The 23,143-nt window shown below is 47.0% G+C and overlaps 1 protein-coding gene across 5 annotated transcripts in view; it reads left to right on the forward strand.

Annotated features, from left to right (window-relative positions):
• Nucleotides 1-23,143, forward strand: part of dzank1 (double zinc ribbon and ankyrin repeat domains 1) — a 197,370-nt gene that overhangs the window by 162,964 nt on the left and 11,263 nt on the right. For 4 of the 5 annotated variants that reach the window (XM_072503985.1, XM_072503989.1, XM_072503979.1 and 1 more), the window contains exons 15-17: nucleotides 3,098-3,172; nucleotides 11,133-11,232; nucleotides 19,563-19,657. In XM_072503985.1, the coding sequence (XP_072360086.1) occupies nucleotides 3,098-3,172; nucleotides 11,133-11,232; nucleotides 19,563-19,657 (270 nt within the window). The remainder of the gene's footprint in view (nucleotides 1-3,097; nucleotides 3,173-11,132; nucleotides 11,233-19,562; nucleotides 19,658-23,143) is intronic. The other variant, XM_072503994.1, reaches the window with a different exon arrangement.

The raw sequence follows: 23,143 nt of genomic DNA on the forward strand, positions 1-23,143 counted from the left end.
CCCTAAAGGGGCATTAGTGAACCAGCTGGGTTTTTTAATCAATTGATGATAGTTTCATGGTCCCATTATTGAGACTAGCTTCATATTTCAGATTTTTTTATTAATTGAATTTAAACCTCCAGCTGCCATGGATGTGAATCCCATGTCACCAGACCATTTGCCTGAGTGCAATGGCATTATCATTACTCTACCATCTCCCCGATAAGATTTTGGTCATTTGCCCGTATGTAGCTCGGAGTCAGATTTTGCTTTATAATGCTCCTGTGAAGTGCTTTGGGATATTTTATCATATTAAAGGTGCCATATGAATGTTATTTTTTTTTTTTTGACAGAATTCTAAAATAGATCCTATTCATTAGCCACTGGAAATAGTTTTTCTTTATTTACCTCTTCAAAATCTCTCTGAATTACCTACACCTCTATCAAATCTCCTCTCAACCTTCTCTTCCTTAAGCAAAACTTTTGTCATCTGTCCTAATATCTCTCAACATTGTTCAATGTCAATCGTTTGGGCTAATGCTCCTTTCCAGTGTCTCAGATGTTCTACTGCTTTAAAAATGTTCTGTAAATGCAAGTTGTTCTCATGTAAGAGCCCAATGTCTATAGTTGCTCCTAATTAAATCCCATCCTTCCCCCAACCCTGACATTACATTAATAAATCACTTCTCTACCCTTTCCCTGGCTTTGGCATCTTTCTTAAAGTAAGACACCCAAACCTGGGCACGATATTCCAACTGTAGCCTAGGTAGTAGTTTTGCATCACCCGTTTGCTTTGGTACTCTTTATGCAAAGCGGCTTGAAAAAACATTTTTCACAAATGTAGGCTGAGTAGGCCAGCCAGCGCTTATTGCCCATCCCTAATTTCCCTTGAGTAGCTGGTAGTGAGCTGCCTTCTAACCTGCTACCTTCTTGAACAGCAGCAGTCCATGCGGTGTAGGTACACGTACTGTGCTGATAGGGAGGGAGTTCCAAGATTTTGACTCAGACAATCAAAACGAAAATGAGGTGAGGTCTAAAACAGGTGATTGATTCAATGTCACTCATTTTGTTCTACAGTTCACGTTAAATTTTGTCCCATGTATCCCCATTAGAATGTTGTTGGTATCAACTATCAGCACTCTCTTCTCATGCAGAATAAATAGTTGTTCTCTTTAACGTTGGGTTTATCTTGCGTACTTGCCGGATGAGTGCAAGACAAAAAGCTCTGATAGCATGTTTCGTTTTTCAGCAATACTCTTTTTTTACTTTATCCCCTTATTCTCAAAATCTAAAGATCTGTGTATTATGCGGCCCTACGTCTTTCTTTATTCAGTTTAATTTTCTGCTATTTAAGATTTTGGGCTAGTTTCACAGAGCTGTGGCGACTCCGCTGATCTTCAAAAATGGCGGTCGGGACCTGATTCTAGGATTCACTGTGTATGACTTTGATACTATCCAGTATATACTGAATGTAAAAGGAGATCTTCAAAGAACACACCTCAGTATTGATGGGAGCAGTCCCATATCTATCATTCACATTGATACAATGCTGAGATGCTTTGGTGGGAAGGGACAGCGAGGCAGGTGCTACTTGGTCTCCTTCATTGAAAGGAGTTGAGGACCGATCTTGTGGGGATATCTTAAAGGAAAGGGAATTATGTATTGCACAATTGGAGAAATAAAAGGTACTGATAACCTCCTCATTGGCTTTACCTAATTTAATCGATTGACCCATGAATAAGATTTGCATTTAATTACAGGTTGAAAATCCCAAATCTGAAATGCTTGAGGCAAAGTTTGTATCTGATTTCGGAATTTTTCGGATTTCGGAATATACTGCACAGATGCCGCGTTCATTGGAAACTGCGCATGTACGGTGCGCGTTGGGAACTGCGCATGTGTGGAACTTTGGGAACTGCATATGTGTGGCATGTGTTGGGAACTGTATGTGCGGTGCGTGTTGGGTACTGCACATGTATGGAACATTGGGAACTGCACATGTGTGCCGCGCACAAAAAGAAGTGCGGATTTTGGACCTTTTCAGTTCTTGGAATTTTGCATAAGGGATACTCAACCTGTACCATCATTCACGTCATCAAGGCATCCCCAAAATACTTGAATCAATTAAGTGCTTTTTTTTAAGTGTAGTTGCTGTTGTAATGTAGAAAAAGCAACAACCAATTTATGCAGAGCAAGGTCCCCCGAGAGCAGTGTGAAAATATGTAGTTAATCTGTTTCAGTGGTGTTGGTTGACTAAGAAATAAATACTTGCCTGGACATCAGGGAGAACCCTTTTGCTCGTCACCAAAATGGTGTCATGGAGGAGCAGCACGGTGGCACAGTGTTTAGCCCTGCTGCCTTCACCTCCACAACCCAAAGATGTGCAGGGTAGGTGGATTGGCCCTTAATTGGAAAAAAAAGAATTGGGTATTCTAAATTTAAAAAATAAATAGATAGTGCCATGGAATGTTTTTCATCCACCGGAGAAGACAGATAACAACTCGGTTTAAAGTCTCATGGGAAAGCCGACACCTCCAACAGTGCAACACTCCCTCTACACTGCATTGGAGTGTGAGTTGAGATGGTGTATTCCAATGTCTGCAATGGGAATTGAACTCACAATGGTAGTGCAGTGGTTAGCACTGCTGGCTCACAGCGCCAGGGACCAGGGTCCAATTCAGGCCTTGGATGACTGTGGAGCTTGAAAATTTTCCCTGTATCTGCGTGGGTTTCCTCCAGGTACTCCGGTTTCCTCCCACAGTCCAAATATGTGCAGCTTAGGTGGATTGGGAATGATTAATGCGCAGGATTACTGGGATAGGGCCGAGAATGGGCCTTGTAGAGTGCTTTTTCGGAGTGTTGGTGCCGATACAATGGACCGAATGGCCTCCATCGGCACTGTAGGGATTCTATGAACCTCCTGACTCTGAGGTAAGACTTACCAACTGAGCAATAGCTGACTCTCCAAATGAAAGATGGTTTAATTTTATTTTTGTTCTTCCATGGGGATGCAGACATCACTGGCAAGGCCAACATTTGCTGCCCACCCTGAATCTAAGCAGTGATTACTTGTTTCATGGTGTTGGATTAATTGGCCTCTTCTTTGTTGTCCTGGCAGGTCATATCAGCTACGGTCCATGAAGATGGATATGAGCTCAGTCTCCGACTGAACTTTGTTCTCGCAGGAAACAAGGTCTGTGTGTTGTGGATTAAGTTGATTTTCTGCTGGTTATGAGGTGATGCTAAGGCCCTCACTGGCGTTGTTTCTGGCTGTTCGTGTTGGCCATTTAGAGTGACCCAGATTTTATATTTGAAGTAAAAAAACATTGTAGGTTGCAATAATTTTTTTTGAATGAAGTTTAGTGATCAGTTGAATAAAATTGAAATTGAGGTGTAGTCTCCTCCTTAAACTCCTTTCAATGCTGTAAAACCGAAACTATTTACAAAACCGGATAGCGGTAGGAGGAGGAGAATCATGGATGCAGTAACATGGCCGTTAACTGATTAAGATGACTGCTGAATGTAGAACGGCTTTTTTTCATCACTGGTAGAATCATCAGATTTTTTGATGTGGCATGGCTGATATTCATTGCCTTCCCTAGCCTCCAGTCCTCCCATTCCCTACCTCCACACTCGCAATTGTAACCCCGATCCATTAACATCTCCCCATTTCCCACTCCTGGTCAGAACCCTAATCCTTTAGTGTCCTGCCGCAGTTACAGCCCCAGTTTCTGAAACGCCTCCACAATCATAGACTGGATATCTGAAATGCTTCCTAATCATAGTCCATGGGCGGGATTCTCCGAGCCCCCGCCGGGTCGGAGAATTGCCATGGGGTGGGCGGCGTGAATCCCGGCCCGCCGCTCCGACGGTAGCTGCCAAATTCTCCACTGCCGGTTTTCGGGCGGGGCGGGGATCACGCACGCCGGTCGGGGGCTGTTGGCAGCGGCCCCCCCCCCCCCCGACAATTATCCGGGCCATGATGGGCCGAGAGGCCACCCGTTTTCGGCCAGTCCTGCCAAGGTGAAATAGACATGGTCCATCCTGTCGGGACCTAGCTTGGAGGGCGGCTACCGTGTTAGACGTTTTAGTTGCTATGAAATGAAGAGTCTAATGTTCTTGTTCCTTTTCACCAAAACCCATTTATTTCACTTCCACAGCCTCTGCACAAAACTCTTAACAACACACCACTCGACAGAGGCCACCTGAAGCCCCTTTACATATCAGTGTCAATTAATGGATACTTAACATAAATGAGACAACTAATTGCAATGTCTCTTAACCCATTACTTAACAGTCTCCCCTTCCTTGGAGAAAAAATAATAATTAGGTGAAAACAGAATTTCAAGAAACTCAAAAACACACACATGATGTCCCCCCCAATTTTTTTTTGTTTGGACGAGAAAGAAAAAAAACAGTCACAGAAACAAGCGCCCTTCATTAACAATATCCAAAAGTTTCTGTGAACTCGCCCCTCTTTTCGTAAAACAGTCTGACAGTTGATAGCTCCTGTTGACACATTTAATTTTTGTTATTTCCCCTCTGTCCAACATCTGCTTCAAACTTGCGATGTCTATTCGTAACCTCTTTACATTGACACTTTTTGTAGAGTGCACATTTTCTCACAGGGATTTATTGTCAATGTGACAGTCAATATTACCCAAATCCCCTAATCCCAAAATTTCTGTCGATATCATACTTATATAAAAAGCCATATACACCGCCTCTACAAGACTTAAAGTCTCAGCAGCCAAAGTGCTTTTTACCACTCTCCTTATTTTCTTTGTTTCCCACACAAGTGGGCAACATTTACCATTGTTCCCCAAAAGGAAAATTATAAAACCTCCTGCGCTTGAAACCCCATCACATAAATTTGCGTAGGACGCATCACTATAAACTATGAGTTTCAAGTGCTTAAGGTCACCTAAAACCGGGAACTTCAAAACACACTCCTGCATTTTTAGTTTGGCCAACGCTTTATTTGCTCTTATTATGTCTTCCACTTTGGGATCATTCATTTTTGTACTCCACTCTAAGACATCAAAAACTCGCGTCCGGTCTAGTCTGTCTACCTAACCAGTTCAGTTGCCCAATTAAACTTTGCAGTTGCTCTTTTTCTATCTTTGAAACTATTGCGTCTTTTTGTGAAACTCGGCCACGACTAATTGCTATTGGGGTGATGCTTTCCAAATAAGATTGCTGACGTAAAGTTGCCCCTAGCTTATTCTGTCCAATTTCCAGTCCAATATATTTAAATGCACCGGAAGCCTGACTTCCAACCCTGAATTCTTTCCTCGAACCAGAGATTACAACAGCTTCAAAATCACTAGTCCCACCCCACAAAAAATCATCGACATGCATCATAAAAATGCCAGAAAGATTTCCTTTATAGTGCCAGTAAAACATTGCAGGATCTGCTTTCAACTGGCAACAGCCTAACTTTAATAAAACTGACCTTACCGAAAAATACCAGACTCTAGATGCATCATTTAATCCATATACATATTTGTTCAACTTCCAGAGTACCCCTTCTGTGTTCGCTGCTTCTTTAGGAGGACGGAGAAAAATGTCTCTCTGGAGCTGATGCCCTTGCTAAAAGGCAGCTTTTATATCTATAGATTTGCATTCCCATGCCTTTGTGGCTAATAGAGCCAAGAAGATCTTTAAAATAACCTTTCCTGCTGTAGGTGAATCTACCCTTAAATCCTGATCTTCTAAGTTTTCTTCAAATCCCCTTGCCACGAGCCTGGCCTTTGCCTTATAAGTTCCATCCGGAAGAACCTTTTCCGTGCAAATCCATCTGTGGGATAGAGCTCTTTGTCCCCTATCCGGTACTTCTGTGTATACCCCAAATTCACTCCAACTATGCAATTCTTGCTGTTTAGCTTCTTTAATAACTTTTTCATCTAATTTATTTGAAGCCACCAAAATCTCACTTGCATGTGGGCTTCTACTCCTATTAGTATTCGTAGTCTTACTCCTGTTCTGAGATCTTGACAAACTACGTCCCCTCTCCCGTCTGGTATCTCGTTCTGTGCTGCTACTGCTTGATCTTTCCCTTCTGCTGTGGGATGTCCTTTCAATAGTTCTCGACCTTTTCCTGCGGACCTGTTCACTATCCGATGTACTATCTGAACTGGCACTGCGTTTCTGTGCCCTCCATTTTTGAACTTCGTTTTCCCAATCCATTGTCTAGCCTCCTTCCCCTGAATGCTGTACATTCAACCAATGTTTATACTTTCCAGTCGCCTTCCCTGCTCTACTAATAACAGTTGCATCCTTCCATTGACTAGACCCTTCAGGCAGGTATGTCACTTTTGTACAACGTTTGGCAGTTGCCCTTTCGGAAAAATGACCTGTTTTAATTCACCAGAAGTGTTGTGTTCCTCCACAGAAACCCTGTCTATTTCAGTTAATTGGTCCTCATAGTTCTGTAACACATGCGTACCAGATGACTCTGGTTCCTCGTCATGTCTGTCTGCTCTATCTAAATTTGAAAATTTGTAATCTGTACCCATTATCCTTGATGAATGGACCCTAACAGTTTGATTACCATGTTGCAAAATAATTGTTTTGCCATCTATGCCTATGATCTTCCCTGGGCCTTTCCATTCATTAGAATTGTCTCTCTTATAGTATACCATGTCTCCTTGCTGAAAAACGGCATCTGATGGCCGTACGTTATGTCTTCAAGCTCTGCGAATTCTTTCAGAGACTTCTGCTTCCAAAAAAGCTTTTCTACTGCTATGTAATGCATTTAAATGTTCAGCAAAACCAGAGCTAATTGTAGTCCCCTCCCAAGCTGGAGGCTGGTCATCCAAAATGGACGGAAGTTTAGGATTTCTACCAAACACTAATTGATAAGGACTATAGCCCCCAACCATCTGCAATGAATTCTTTGCATGTACTGCCCATGCTAAAGCTGAATTTAGCCTGCAATTTGGTCGATCTGCCAAAGTTTTCCGAAGCAGGTCATCGATGACAGCATGATTTCTTTCACAGACACCATTACTAAATGGGCTTTCTGCAGCCGTATTCATAACTCTGATATTCATGTTTTCACACATATCCCTAAACTCATCATTGGCAAATTTTCCCCCATTGTCCGTAAGGAATTTTGCCGATGGACCCATTCCTGTCCCTATCCATTTTTCCACGATTTGATCCTGAATTACTCTCTTTTCTTTACTTCGTACAATCGTTGATTGACTAAATCTGGTTGCGAAATCTACAAAGTGCAAAATAAATATATTATTTGCTTTATCCCAGATCTTAAGGTCCATGGTCACAATGTCGTTAAAATCCACTGTGCAATACAGCACAGTTGAAGGATTCTGCAACCAACACCCTCATTACCGGCGTAAAACTGCTTGGCAATAGGACAATGCCTTCTTTCTGGTCACTATCTTTTTCCTCTTCTGACTCTTCCGTGTCATGTGTCGCTTCAAACACTCTATCATAACGAGTTGGACAGTTGAAAGCATAATGGTATTGAGAGTCACATCGAAAACATCGATTTATCATGCCCCGTGCATTTATGGGGTTCATCTTCCTATTGTAGGTTCTAACTGGGTTTCTGTCTTCATAATTTCCTTGTCTCGGTCTCCGTCTATAGTCTTGAGCCTTGTTCGTAGCCATACGATTTCGCCAGCCTGTTACTAGTGTATCTTCCATATTCTGCCTTATTGCAGGCTGACCTATTTGGGTCATCAGAGCCATCGGAATCGAATGTTTCCCCAGAAACTTTTGTAAAGCTTTTGTCATCTGTTCGAATAAGGTATGCTTATCAGTAAACTGAACTCCTGTCAAAACCAGGAGCCTATCCATGTTGCTCACTCTAGCACAGTCAAGTAATTTAAAGGCCAAGACAGACTGGAAATTCCAAATTGTGTTTCTGCAGCCTTTTATATAGTCTGCCAAATTCCATTATATAGTCTTCCATGGAGATATCCTCCATTTTCCGGAACTTATCAAAATCCGACCATGCTTCATACGCACTTAACAAGTCATCTTTCTTATAAATCTTATCCATATAATGTAATAAAGTCTCCAGACCTTCTTCTGAGTCTAACTCTTCCAATTCCAGCTCAGAAAGCACTTTGTTTCGGACTTTACTGCCATATGGTAGAGAAAGAGCCAATGCCATACCTTGTTTTCTCTTTCCCAAAGCAGTTACTTTAGTCCACATAACTACTGCACTTCTCCATTGGTCGTACGATTCCCTTTCAGAAAATAAGGGAGGATAGTCCTATCCAGCCGTCTTTATCCTGGGATCAGCCATGTATCTTTTTTTTTTCCTTCTCACTCACTCCTTGGTTTGATCAGGAAAAGTTGTATCTTTCAAACCTTCACATTTGCACAGCAACCATCCTCTGCTACCAATTGTTAGACGTTTTAGTTGCTTTGAAATGAAAAGTCTAAAGTTCTTGTTCCTTTTCACCAAAACCCATTTATTTCACTTCCACAGCCTCTGCACAAAACTCTTACCAACACACCACCCAACAGAGGCCACATGAAGCCCCTTTACATATCAGTGTCAATTAATGGATACTTAACATAAATGAGATAACTAATTGCAATGTCTCTTAACCCATTACTTAACATACCGGAGTCGTCGGGTGGGGTGGGGGCGGGGGGATCCGGCCCCGGGGGGGAGGGGCCCCTCGGTGGCCTGGCCTGCAATCGGGGCCCACCGATCTGCGGGCGGGCCTGTGCCGTGGGGGCACTCTTTCCCTCCGCGCCGGCCTCTGGAAGGCTCCGCCATGGCCGGCGTGGAGAAGAAACCCCCTGCGCATGCACAGGAAACACGCCGGCGGTTCTGCACATGTGCCAGAACACATCGGCAGCCCTACGCATGCGCCAACTCGCGGAGGCCCTTTGCCACCGGTTGGCGTGGCGCCAACCCCTCAGGTGCCGGCCCAGCCACCAGAAGTGCGGAGGATTCTGCTACTTCCGGGCAGCCCGACACCGGAGTGGTTCACGCCGCTCTTGGAGCCGGCGTCGGGCGCCATGTGCGGGAGAATCCCGCCCCATATATCTGAAAGCTCTCCCAATTACAACCTGGATTTCTGAAACATCTCCCAGTCACAGCCCGGATTTCTGAAACGCCTCCCAAATACAACCCGGATTTCTTAATTGCCTCCCCAATCACTGCCTGGATATTGAAACGCCTCCACAATCACAACCCCGATGTCTGAATCGATTTCCCAATCACAGCCTAGATATCTGAAATGCCTCCCCAATCACAGGCCCTGGGAGGGTCCCTGGGGAGTTAATGTGCTTTTGTAAAGATAATGGGAAGATGAGGTAATTGCTGGGTGGAGCTCAGAGAGGCAGTGAGTTGGGAGAAGCTTTGAGAGAGAGAGAGGTGCTGTTCTGATCTGCCTGACTTTGAGTCCACAATTCTTTCCAGGTAGGATAGTTAAAAGAAAAGAGTAATATTTTTAAAGCAGAGCAGTCTTGTCTGAAGACAAGGAAGAGGCTGAAACAACCTAGTTGAAGCAGTTATTTGAAGATATTCAGCCAGAGTCTGAAGGGATTCCAACCGGAGCCAAATCTGTTTTATAAAACAAGTATTACTCTATGCTCTGCTAATTTTAAGATGGATTACCAGCTGTATGCTTCTTGGTGTTTAACGGGAAATTGTATAATTGTGCTGAGGGGTAATTGTAAGCTGATTTTTTTCAGGTGTGAAGTTAAAGGTTTACTATTATATTCCTAATAAAGTTTGGTTTTCGAATTTCCAGTGCCCTATTTTTTCATGCTATCACTCCTGGAGTGAATAATTCTTTCCGCACGCTCCCCCCGGCAATTCTCCGGGCCCCGATGGGCCGAGAGGCCACCTGTTTTCGGCCAGTCCTGCCAACGTGAAATAGACATGGTCCATCCCGGCGGGACCTGGCTTGGAGGGTGGCTACCGGAGTCCTCGGGTGGGGTGGGGGGGGGGGGGGGGGGGCCGAAGGGGCGGGGGGATCTGGCCGGGGGGGGGGGGGGCTTAAATAAACTAAAATATTGGGGTTTTGGTCCAGTATCCCAGCCACTGTTGGGGTCTGATCTGGGATTGGAATACAGTCAACCTGGACAGTTGATGGCCAGGAGTCTGCACTGATGCATTCAGATAAAACCACATTGTTACAATCAGCAGAGCCTTCATGTCCCCACCTGTTCCAGGATCTTCATCCATGACTAAGTTCCCCCTCACTCTTCCTGACTTACCCCTAACCACAGAACATTGCTTAGAACTGTCCTCAGCAAAGTAATTTCCTCAGGGAAAACACAAAATGAGAGATTACACTGAAAGCTGGGAGGGTCGAGAGATGGTTCAATGTGGGTATTGTGGGGCTGGGGGGATTCGAGAGTAGAATTGATAGTGTTCCACAAGGTGATTTAAACCCTTTGTTTCTATACAGAAACTGTTTTTCTTCAGGGTACATGGAATATTAATCATGTGTTACACATTCATTGTGCAAGACCTGAACTGCAAATTAATCTCTTGCAATGGCAAATATATAATATTTAGAAAAGTAACAACATTTGTTTAATGAAGTTGATATTAGACATCTTCACAGCCCTGCAAAAGTCTACATTTAGCAGTGGATTTGGAAGCAGGCCGACAGTGGTTAGCACTGCTGCCTCACAGCGCCGAGGTCCTAGGTTTGATCCCGGCCCCCCCGTCACTGTCCATGCGGAGTTTCCACATTCTCCCCGTGTCTGCGTGGATCGCATCCTCACAACCCAGAAAGATGTACAGAGTAGGTGAATTGGCCACGCTACATTTACCCTTTATTGGGTACTCCAAATTTATTTTTTAAAATGGAAGAAGGGGCGGCATGTGGCGCAGTGGATAGCATAGGGACTGTGGCGCTGAGGGTTCGAATCCCGGCTGTGGGTCACTGTCCATGTGGAGTTTGCATTCTCCTCATGTCTGTGTGTGTTTCACCCCCACAATCCAAAGATGTGCAGGTTGGGTAGATTGGCCACGCTAAATTGCCCCTTAATTGGAAAAAAAAATAATTGGGGACTTTAAATTAATTTTTTTTTTTTTTAAATGGAAGCAGGTCGAATTTATTGACCTAGAGCAAATTGTCTTTCACTAAATGCTTGTTGCAATGAGGCGCCAGCTGTTCAAGGCACCTTTGTTTTCTCCCCAACAGAACATACTAACTGGAAAGTCAACAAAGCTTTCTGAGAACAACTTCCTAAGTAGTGTGACTGAAGGGGGACATGGTTACCATGGCAGCCTGACCAGTTTGGGTAAGCTCCAATGGTGCAGCATGTATTTGATGGAATGAGTGGAAGGCAGTGGTATTTGAAATGAATGAAATGAAAATCGCTTATTGTCACAAGTAGGCTTCAAATGAAGTTACTGTGAAAAGCCCGTAGTCGCCACATTCCGGCGCCTGTTCGGGGAGGCTGGTACGGGAAAGGGCATTTATTTAGAGGGCAAAATACCTTCCATTTGAAAATGTCATTAAGAATAAAGTTGGTGTAATACCATAAGATATGGGAACAGAAGTAGGCCATTTGGTCCATTGAGTCTGCTCCGTAGACCACCCTGTTTGCTTTGTTGCTAAAAATATCAGCAGGAGGAATGTGTACCAGGCAGATGTGTCAGTCCAGAAACCGGTTCCACCTCAACAAAGTGAGAAAGTGCCTCCTTTTTTTCAAATCGACTTCCAAAATTTCCCAACTAATAAACAGTCAATTTATGCTGTGGATTTTGGTCTGCAGTATATTTCTATCTGTGTCCTCCCGTGCCTGCGTGGGTCTCATCCCCACAACCCAAAGATGTGCAGGGTTGGTAGATTGGCCACTCTAATTCGCCCCTTAATTGGAAAAAAAAAATTGGGTACTCTAAATTTATTTTTTTTTTTTTAAATAATATTTTATTGAAAATTTTTGGTCAACCAACACAGTACATTGTGCATCCTTTACACAACATTGTAACAATACAGATAATAATGACCTTTTTAAGTTTAAACAAAAACAACAACAAATAAATAAATATTAAATAACAAAAAAATAAAAACTAGCCCTAATTGGCAACTGCCTTGTCTCAGGCCACCCCCCCCCCCCCCCCATCCCTCCTCCCCCCGCCCCCCCCCCCCATCCCTCCTCCCCCCCCCCCCCCCCCCAAGTCCTGGACCGCTGCTGCTGCCTTCTTTGTTCTCCCCTATCTATCTTTCCGCAAGATATTCGACGAACGGTTGCCACCGCCTAGTAAACCCTTGAGCCGACCCCCTTAGGACGAACTTAATCCGCTCTAACTTTATGAACCCCGCCATATCATTTATCCAGGTCTCCACCCCCGGGGGCTTGGCTTCTTTCCACATTAGCAATATTCTGCGCCGGGCTACTAGGGACGCAAAGGCCAAAACATCGGCCTCTTTCGCCTCCTGCACTCCCGGCTCTTGTGCAACCCCAAATATAGCCAACCCCCAGCTTGGTTCGACCCGGACTCCTACTACTTTCGAAAGCACCTTTGTCACCCCCATCCAAAACCCCTGTAGTGCCGGGCATGACCAAAACATATGGGTATGATTCGCTGGGCTTCTCGAGCACCTCGCACACCTATCCTCCACCCCAAAAAATTTACTGAGCCGTGTTCCAGTCATATGTGCCCTGTGTAATACCTTAAACTGAATCAGGCTTAGCCTGGCGCACGAGGACGACGAGTTTACCCTGTTTAGGGCATCTGCCCACATCCCCTCCTCAATCTCCTCCCCTAGCTCTTCTTCCCATTTCCCTTTTAGTTCGTCCATCAGAGTCTCCCCTTCGTCTCTCATTTCCCTATATATATCCGACACCTTACCGTCCCCCACCCATTTCTTTGAGATGACTCTGTCCTGCACCTCTTGTGTCGGGAGCTGCGGGAATTCCCTCACCTGTTGCCTCGCAAAAGCCCTCAATTGCATGTACCTGAATGCATTCCCTTGGGGCAACCCATATTTCTCGGTCAGCGCTCCCAGACTCGCAAACTTCCCATCCACAAATAGATCTTTCAATTGCGTTATACCTGCTCTTTGCCACATTCCATATCCCCCATCCATTCCCCCCGGGGCAAACCTATGGTTGTTTCTTATCGGGGACCCCCCCAGTGCTCCGGTCTTTCCCCTATGTCGTCTCCACTGTCCCCAAATCTTCAGTGTAGCTACCACCACCGGACTCGTGGTATAGTTCCTTGGTGAGAACGGCAATGGGGCTGTCACCATAGCCTGCAGGCTGGTCTCCCTACAGGACGCCCTCTCTAATCTCTTCCACGCCGCTCCTTCCTCCTCTCCCATCCACTTACTCACCATTGAAATATTAGCGGCCCAATAATACTCACTTAGGCTCGGTAGTGCCAGCCCCCCCCTATCCCTACTACGCTGTAAGAATCCCTTCCTCACTCTCGGAGTCTTCCCGGCCCAAACAAAACCCATGATACTCTTCTCGATCCTTTTGAAAAAAGCCTTCGTGATCACCACCGGGAGACACTGAAACACAAAGAGGAATCTCGGGAGGACCACCATCTTAACCGCCTGCACCCTCCCTGCCATTGACAATGCTACCATATCCCATCTCTTGAAATCTTCCTCCATCTGTTCCACCAACCGCGTCAAATTTAGCCTGTGCAATGTGCCCCAATTCTTAGCTATCTGGATCCCCAGGTAACGAAAGTCTCTTGTTACCTTCCTCAACGGTAGGTCTTCTATTTCTCTACTCTGCTCCCCTGGATGCACCACAAACAGCTCACTCTTCCCCATGTTCAATTTATACCCTGAAAAATCCCCAAACTCCCCAAGTATCCGCATTATTTCTGGCATCCCCTCCGCTGGATCCGCCACATATAGTAGCAGATCATCCGCATATAAAGATACCCGGTGTTCTTCTCCTCCCCTAAGTATTCCCCTCCATCCCTTGGAACCTCTCAGCGCTATCGCCAGGGGCTCAATCGCCAGTGCAAACAGTAATGGGGACAGAGGACATCCCTGCCTTGTCCCTCTATGGAGCCGAAAATATGCCGATCCCCGTCCATTCGTGACCACACTCTCCACTGGGGCCCTATACAACAGCTGCACCCATCTAACATACCCCTCTCCGAACCCAAATCTCCTCAACACCTCCCACAGATAATCCCACTCTACTCTATCAAATGCTTTCTCGGCATCCATCGCCACTACTATCTCCGTTTCACCCTCTGGTGGGGCCATCATCATTACCCCTAACAACCTCCGTATGTTCGTGTTCAGCTGTCTCCCCTTCACAAACCCAGTTTGGTCCTCATGAACCACCCCCGGGACACATTCCTCTATTCTCATTGCCATTACCTTGGCCAAGACCTTGGCATCTACATTGAGGAGGGAGATTGGTCTGTAGGACCCGCATTGTAGCGGATCCTTTTCCTTCTTTAAAAGAAGCGATATCGTTGCTTCTGACATAGTCGGGGGCAGTTGTCCCCTTTCCTTTGCCTCGTTAAAGGTCCTCGTCAGTAGCGGGGCGAGCAAGTCCAAATATTTTCTGTAAAATTCAACTGGGAATCCGTCCGGTCCCGGGGCCTTTCCCGTCTGCATGTTCCTAATTCCTTTCACCACTTCTACCGTGATCTGTGCTCCCAATCCCATCCTTTCCTGCTCTTCCACCTTGGGAATTTCCAGCCGATCCAAAAACTCCATCATTCTCTCCCTCCCATCCGGGGGTTGAGCTTCATACAATTTTTTATAAAATGTCTTAAACACTTCATTCACTCTCTCCGCTCCCCGCTCCGTCTCTCCATCTTCGTCTCTCACCCCCCCTATTTCCCTCGCTGCTCCCCTTTTCCTCAATTGGTGTGCCAGCAATCTGCTCGCCTTCTCTCCATATTCATACTGTACACCCTGCGCCTTCCTCCATTGTGCCTCTGCAGTGCCTGTGGTCAGCAAGTCAAATTCCACATGCAGCCTTTGCCTTTCCCTATACAGTCCCTCCTCCGGTGCTTCCGCATACTGTCTGTCCACCCTCAAAAGTTCTTGCAACAACCGCTCCCGTTCCTTACTCTCCTGCTTCCCTTTATGTGTCCTTATTGATATCAGCTCCCCCCTAACCACCGCCTTCAACGCCTCCCAGACCACTCCCACCTGAACCTCCCCATTGTCATTGAGTTCCAAGTACTTTTCAATGCATCCCCTCACCCTTAAGCACACCCCCTCACCCGCCATTAGTCCCATGTCCATTCTCCAGGGTGGACGCCCTCTTGTTTCCTCCCCTATCTCCAAGTCTACCCAGTGTGGGGCATGATCCGAAATGGCTATAGCCGTATATTCCGTTCCCCTCACCCTCGGGATCAATGCCCTACCCAACACAAAAAAGTCTATGCGTGAATAGACTTTATGGACATAGGAGAAAAACGAGAACTCCTTACTCCTAGGTCTACTGAATCTCCACGGGTCCACCCCTCCCATCTGCTCCATAAAATCCTTAAGCACCTTGGCTGCTGCCGGCCTCCTACCAGTCCTGGACTTCGACCTATCCAGCCTTGGTTCCAACACCGTGTTAAAGTCTCCCCCCATTATCAGCTTTCCGGTCTCTAGGTCTGGGATGCGTCCTAGCATTCGCCTCATAAAATTGGCATCGTCCCAATTCGGGGCATACACGTTTACCAACACCACCATCTCTCCCTGTAATTTGCCACTCACCATCACGTATCTGCCCCCGTTATCCGCCACTATAGTCTTTGCCTCGAACATTACCCGCTTCCCCACTAATATAGCCACCCCCCTGTTTTTCGCATCCAGCCCCGAATGGAACACCTGCCCTACCCATCCTTTGCGCAACCTAACCTGATCTATCAGTTTCAGGTGCGTTTCCTGTAACATGACCACATCTGCTTTAAGTTTCTTAAGGTGTGCGAGTACTCGTGCCCTCTTTATCGGCCCGTTAAGCCCCCTCACGTTCCACGTGATCAGCCGAGTTGGGGGGCTTCCCACCCCCCCCTTGCCGGTTAGCCATCATCTTTTTCCAGCTTCTCGCCCAGTTCCCACGCAGCTGTATTTCTCCCAGACGGTGCCCCCCCGCCCATCCTTTCCCGTACCCACTCCCCCCTTTCCCCAGCAGCAGCAACCCAGTAATTCCCCCCTCCCCCCCCCCCCCCCCGCTAGACCCCCCGCTAGCGTAATTACTCCCCCCATGTTGCTCCCAGAAGTCAGCAAACTCTGGCTGACCTCGGCTTCCCCCCGTGATCACGGCTCGCACCGTGCGGCGCCCCCTCCTTCCTGCTTCTCTATTCCCGCCATAATTATCATAGCGCGGGAACCAAGCCCGCGCCTCTCCCTCGGCCCCGCCTCCCATGGCCAACGCCCCATCTCCTCTCCCTCCCCACCTCCCCCCATCACCACCTGTGGGAGAAAGAAAAGTTACCATACCGCAGGATTAATCATACAATCCCTCTTCGCCCCCCCCCCCCCACTCGTCCCACCACTTTGTCCAAACGTTCATTTTCGTAGTCCAATCATTCCAATTTTTCTTCTACAATAAAAGTCCACGCTTCATCCGCCGTCTCAAAGTCGTGGTGCCTCCCTTGATATGTGACCCACAGTCTTGCCGGTTGCAGCATTCCAAACTTTATCTTTTTTTTGTGAAGTACCGCTTTGGCCCGATTAAAGCTCGCCCTCCTTCTCGCCACCTCCGCACTCCAATCTTGATAGACGCGGATCACCGCGTTCTCCCATTTACTACACCGAGTTTTCTTCGCCCATCTAAGGACCATTTCTCTATCCTTAAAACGGAGGAATCTCACCACTATGGCTCTGGGAGCGTCTCCTGCTCTCGATCCTCGCACCATAACTCGGTATGCTCCCTCCACCTCCAACGGACCCGTCGGGGCCTCCACTCCCATTAACGAGTGCAGCATCGTGCTCACATATGCCCCGACGTCCGCCCCCTCCACACCTTCAGGAAGGCCAAGAATCCTCAAGTTGTTCCTCCTTGCGTTATTTCCAGTGCCTCCAACCTCTCCACAGATCGTTTCTGGTGTGCCTCCTGTATCTCCGACTTCACCACCAGGCCCTGTATATCGTTTTCATTCTATGCTGCTTTCGCCTTCACGACCCGAAGCTCCTGCTCCTGGGTCTTTTGTTCCTCCTTTAGCCCTTCGATCGCCTGTAGTATCGGGGCCAACAACTCTTTCTTCATTTCCTTTTTTATCTCCTCCACGCAGCGTTTCAAAAACTCTTGTTGTTCAGGGCCCCATATGAAACTGCCACCTTCCGACGCCATCTTGGTTTCTGCTTGCCTTCCTTGCCGCTGCTCCAAAGGATCCGCTGCAATCCGGCCACTTTCCTCTCCTTTTTCCATCCGTGTCCAGGGGGAACACCCTTCTGGTTTACCGCACGGTGTTTTCAGCCGTTAAAATTGCCGTTGGGGCTCCTATCAAGAGCCCAAAAGTCCGTTTCACAGGGAGCTGCCGAAACGTGCGACTCAGCTGGTCATCGCCGCACCCGGAACCTTCTCTAAATTTATTTTTAAAAAAGAACATCACAACACAAAGTAAATTCCTCCCACCCCCACCACTTTTTTAGTTGCCTTTTGTACCCGAGCTGTAACTCGGGCACATAAATTGCTTTATTCCTCCACTGCTCCGAGTCTCTCATTGTCAAGGAAATATTCTAATAACAATTCCAAAGTGGATGACGTCACATTAGCCCACACTGAGCTACAAATGCCAAAGTTTTGCTTTTTGTTCTGTTTGTTAAGCTAGAAGTGGCCCTTTGCAGTATCCAGCTCCCAGCTACACAATTTACTATGGCTCTTCATCTGAAAACCCGGATATACAACTCTGTATTCCTTGATTAAAGTTATGCTTGTATATGGTGACTGATGCACGATCAATTGCACAGAGACGAGAGTTGAATACAACTGAGGCTTTATTACTCTAAGATTTGTGGCCTCCTACAGCAGCTGGCGAAATGGCTGCTGTATAGGGAGCCCACACGTTTATACTCCGCCTACTGGGCGGAGCCAACAGGCAGGGACTACCCCCGTACCTGTAGTACAGGGCCTAACCACACATCTCCTAATATATACAACAGTGGTGATTACCACATTCACCCACTGTTAAAATTGGGTCCGGCAGGGGTGGTGGAGAACTATATACAGAGCAAGTTTAATATACAGAAGTGAGAAAAAAAATTCTCTCTGAAGTCCAGTACAAGGTGGTTTGATAGGCCCGAACCAATTATAGATTTAGCCGGTCCCCCGGGGCCTTGATGTGGCGTTGGGAGCGACGCAGTGGTGGCGGCGATTCCGGTGTTGGTCTGGTCCTCGGTGACTCCAGGAGCGTGCCGGAATCCTCTTCATCCTCGGGCATGGGCAGGGGGAGTACAGATGGTCCTGGGGGGGTTGCTGCTTGATGCGCCGGGGGAGGGGGGGTGGGTGGAGCCGGGCCAGAGGGATGTTTGTGTGTGGAACCTGCTGGTGCCAGGTCCCTGAGGGAGACAGTATCCTGGCGGCCGTCGGGGTATGCTACGTAGGCATACTGCGGGTTAGCGTGGTGTAACTGTACCGTTTCAACCAACGGGTTCACCTTGTGGAGTCGGATGCGCCTATGGAGGAGTACGGGTCCTGGAGCTGCGAGCCAAGTCGGGAACGACACCCCGGATGTGGACTTCCTGGGGAAGGCAAAGAGACGTTCATGGGGTGTGTCGTTAGTGGCGGTACATAGTAGCGACCGAATGGAGTGCAGTGCATTGGGGAGGACCTCCTGCCAGCGGGAGGCCGGGAGATTTCTGGACCGTAGGACCAGTTGGACGGCCCTCCAGACCGTCCCGTTCTCCCTCTCCACCTGCCCGTTTCCCCGGGGGTTATAGCTGGTCGTCCTGCTGGAGGCGATACCCCTGCTGAGCAGGAACTGATCCAGCTCATCACTCATGAATGAGGATCCCCTGTCACTGTGGATGTAGGCGGGGAAGCCTACATCCGATGCTGGAGAATTCGGCAACCGGCGGGGGCGGGATTCACGCCAGCCCCTGGCGATTCTCCGGCCCGGCGGGGGGGTCGGAGCATCCCGCCCCTGATGTAAGCTTCGAAACAAGCTAGCCAGTGTTGAAAGTCCTTTTTGGAGTCGCTTGATTGCAGATCCAGCTGCAGGCGAACCAGCTTGATGTGGAGGTCCACCGTCTGAAAATCTTAGAGTAATAAATTGATGCACGATCGATTGCACAGAGACGAGAGTTGAATACAACTGAGGCTTTATTACTCTTAAGATGTGTGGCCTCCTACAGCAGCTGCCGAAATGGCTGCTGTATAGGGAGCACACATATTTATACTACGCCGACTGGGCGGAGCCAGCAGGCAGGGACTACCCCCGTACCTGTAGTACAGGGCCTTACCACACATCTTCTAATATATACAACAGTGGTGATTACCACAGTGACCCATAGAGATCTCTGGAGAACACCACGCGTCACGTCACGCAATTAAAAAACATTCCCTTAATCCATACTCTGATTTCAGGCCTCTCAACCAATTACAAGCCGATACCAAACTACTGGCATTGTTCAAAGGGTTAGCTGTGATAGATTCTGATGTTACTATAGATGTCCTTCTCAGTGTCACGTTTCTGTGTGCAGCCAGTGAGTCTCACTCGGGCGGAGCAGACACCTGCAAGAAACCCAAAAAATCAAGGAGGAAAAGACAAGTAACAACGAAGGAAGACAGTCTGCCGGTTGGTATTCTTTATAACATCCTGTAAACACTGTGCAATGCTGACACCAGACTGTGAGAAACAATTGCTCTTTATTTCATTTCCCTTTATCAATTTGTCTAATAAGATGTACCAGAGTGCTATGGTGTGGATTGATACAATGTCCTGACACACAAAGAACTTCTAACCTTGACCATGGCACATACTGAGGCTCCTTCTTTGACTTAATATCTCATCCAACAAAAATCTATTCATCTCAGGCGTAAAACTTATTTTGGGCTTGGGTATTTGGAAAAGTGCACTCCAGATTTCTACTACCTCTTATGTGAAAACCTGTATTCTGTTTTCACTCCTGTATGAACTTAGTCCTAATTTTAAGATTGTTTCCATTGCCCTGTATTTCTCCACCAGAGGAAATAGGTCCTCTTCAAATACTTTCATAATTTCTAATCTCCTAAACTCAAAAGGATACGATTCAAGTTAATGAAGCCTGTCTTTACGATTGAATCCTGTTAGTTCAGGTGTTATTTAAGCTGAAATAAAAGCGAAATACCGGAAATCTGAAATAAAACCGAACATGCTGGATAAACCCAGGTCTAGCAGCATCTGTGGAGAAAGAAACAGAGTCAACGTTTTGAGTCAGTGTGATTCTACTTCTAAGCTCTGTTTTTATATTTAAGCTGAATTTTCCAAGATCAATGTACCTTAGGTGGCCTGAACTGAATGCAGTATTCCTGATGGGGTCTGACCAATGCGATTTGGAACTGAAGACCGTTTACTTGCTTTGAATTCAAATCCTCTAGAGGTAAAGTCCTCACTGCAGTAATCTGCAGCAGGCTTCTGCCCATAACTCTCACCTTCACCAGGGTCCCCCTGCCATGCCAGGGCACAGGGTGAAGAGGTTGCGCTCCATCCCAACAGGATCCGCTTTTGGGCGATCAACGAAGCGAAGGCTACAGCATCTGCCTCCGCTTCCAACCCCGGCTGGTCCGACACCCCAAATATGGCCTCCTGAGGGCCCGGGTCCAGTTTCACGTGCACCGCTTTAGAGATTACCCTAAAAACCTCCTTCCAGTAATCCTCCAGCTTAAGACAGGACCAAAACATATGAACGTGGTTTGCGGGGCCCCCCTGCAACGTTCACACACATCTTCTACCCCCTCAAAGAGCCGGCTCATCCTCGCCCTTGTAAGGTGCGCTCTATACAGCACCTTCAGCTGTATCAGTCCCAACCTCACACACAAGGTGGAGGCGTTCACCCTCCGGAGCACCTCACACCAGAACCCCTCCTCCATACCCTCTCCCAGCTCTTCCTCCCACTTTGTTTTGATCCCTTCCAGTGGTGCCTTCTCCTCTTACCAAAATAGCCCCATAAACTACCGACACTACCCCTTTCTCCAGTCCTATAAAGCGTTTTTAATGCAGTAAAATGTTTTCAAGGTGCCTAACAGGAGCACAATCAGACTAAAGAAATGCTAAATTTGCATGGAGCAGTGCATGAGAGCGCAGTCTTTTCATCAGATTCAGCACAAGGTACTGTGAGGAAGCCCTCTGCTACTTTTTAAATCATTCAGATCCAATTTCTGTGCTGGTTTCAGATAGACCCAATGGCTGCATTCATATTTCATGAGCCGAGCTCATTTTCACCACTGGCTGGCCCCCATGAAGCAGATGGAGAAATTGAAACAGCTGCCTGGACTCTCTTTGCCTCTTAACCTCCCCCTGTGCACTCATCGTTTTGCTTCCTATCTCATTTGGCACTGAGATGAAAATTAAAACTAAAAAAATTAATTAATTTTTCTTTTACATCTTTTCCTCTTGTCAAACATCTCTGCAGGACAACAACAGCTGACTGAGTCTGCAATGTAATAACTGCTGCAGGAGAGGGGTTGTGGCAAGGCAGTGACAGTAGTTACTTGAAGCAGTTAGCATTTTGAGTCTCTAACTTTGAAGCCACTCAGTCGAAGTACAATATTAGATGGCTCAATTGAAACAGAATTAGAGTCTATTTTACATAATAACCAGTAAAATTAACTCCTAATAGCCAGGGATCCACTACACAATACTCTCCTAATATGGCAATCAGTTTTGGAGAGACCAGAGACCCATAGAATTCTTGACTTGTATGCTACTGACACTTGAACCTAGAAATTCCCTCTTCTGACACTGTTCGAACTACTGAGGCCCGAATATGGAGTGCAGGAAGAATACACACATTTCCAATTTGAAGTCCACCGACATTATTGAGACAAACCTTTTCCTACCCCTGAGTTAAAGGTTGGCTTTCCTGCAGGAAAGCAGTCTGAGCGATCGCCTGCAACAAAGAAGGTAGGTGAACTTACCTGAAAGTAAAGCTGTCAGAAAAGGGTCAATCGCTGCTAACTTCTATTCCAATCCTTAACCTGAGCCACCAAGAGGCCCAGTTCATGCCCCAATTCAGATTCACAGGTTCTCAACTTGGGTCCTGACCTAACCTGGCCTAGTGCGTGCATTCCCCCCCCCCCCCCCCCAAAAAAAATTCTGATTTCAGGCTTTGACCTATAGAATCTGCTCTCCCTGCTGCTCTTTGCCCTGACGATTGAGCCCTTGGCAATGGCGCTAGGGGATTGTGAGGTTGGAGGGTTTCTTTGTATGTAGATGATTTCCTGCTGTATATTTTGGACCCGGTTGGGAACTTTGACAGTATCATAGACTTTGGGGGGAGCTTGGTCTCTTTTTAGGGTATAAGCTCAACATGTGGAAAAGTGAGATGTTCCCAATTAAAGTCAGGGACAGAGGAGTTTGGGGAGGCTGCCGCTTCAGCTGGTAGGGGCGAGATTTTGTTAGGTTGGGATACAAGTGGCCTGGGTGAGGGGCGTTAGTGTTGCCGAACCTGCTAAACTATTATTGGGTAGCAAACATTGTGATGGTTAGGATTAGGGTTAGGGGGCGTGTGGTGTGGGGCCAGATGGAGGCAGCCTCGTGTAAAGGTAGTTTGAGGGCACTATTGCTGGCGCTCTGTTCGTTCTCGCCGGCCAGGTACTCCACAAGCCCGGTGGTATCACCTTGGAGGGTGTGGAACCAGCAGCAGCATTTTGGAATGGAGAGCATGTCCCAGTGGGCAACGATTTACCACAATCATAGGTTTGCCCTGCCGGGGTTGGATGCGAGGTTCTGGGGGTGGTGGCAGGTGGGGATAGAATATTTTAGGGATTTATTTGTCAGAGGAAAGTTTGCAGATCTGGAGGAGCTGAAGAGGGCACTTCACTTGCTGAAGGGAAATGGGTTCAGGTATCTGTAGGTTAGGGACTTCATGAGGAAGGAAATGCCTTCATTTCCGATGCTGTCACCCCCGGTGTTGCAGGACAACTTCTGTCCAAGGAGGAAATAGGAAAGGGAAAGGTCGAGGATATATATGGGGAGGTGTTGAAGAGAGAGTGCCCCGGTGGAGGATATTAGGCATAAATGGGAGGAGGAGCTCGTTTGGGGTCTGGAATATGGAGTGAGACTTTGCAGAATCCTCGTCAT

The sequence above is a fragment of the Scyliorhinus torazame genome, chromosome 1 (assembly GCF_047496885.1).
Source record: "Scyliorhinus torazame isolate Kashiwa2021f chromosome 1, sScyTor2.1, whole genome shotgun sequence".
NCBI classification, from domain to species: Eukaryota; Metazoa; Chordata; class Chondrichthyes; order Carcharhiniformes; family Scyliorhinidae; genus Scyliorhinus; species Scyliorhinus torazame.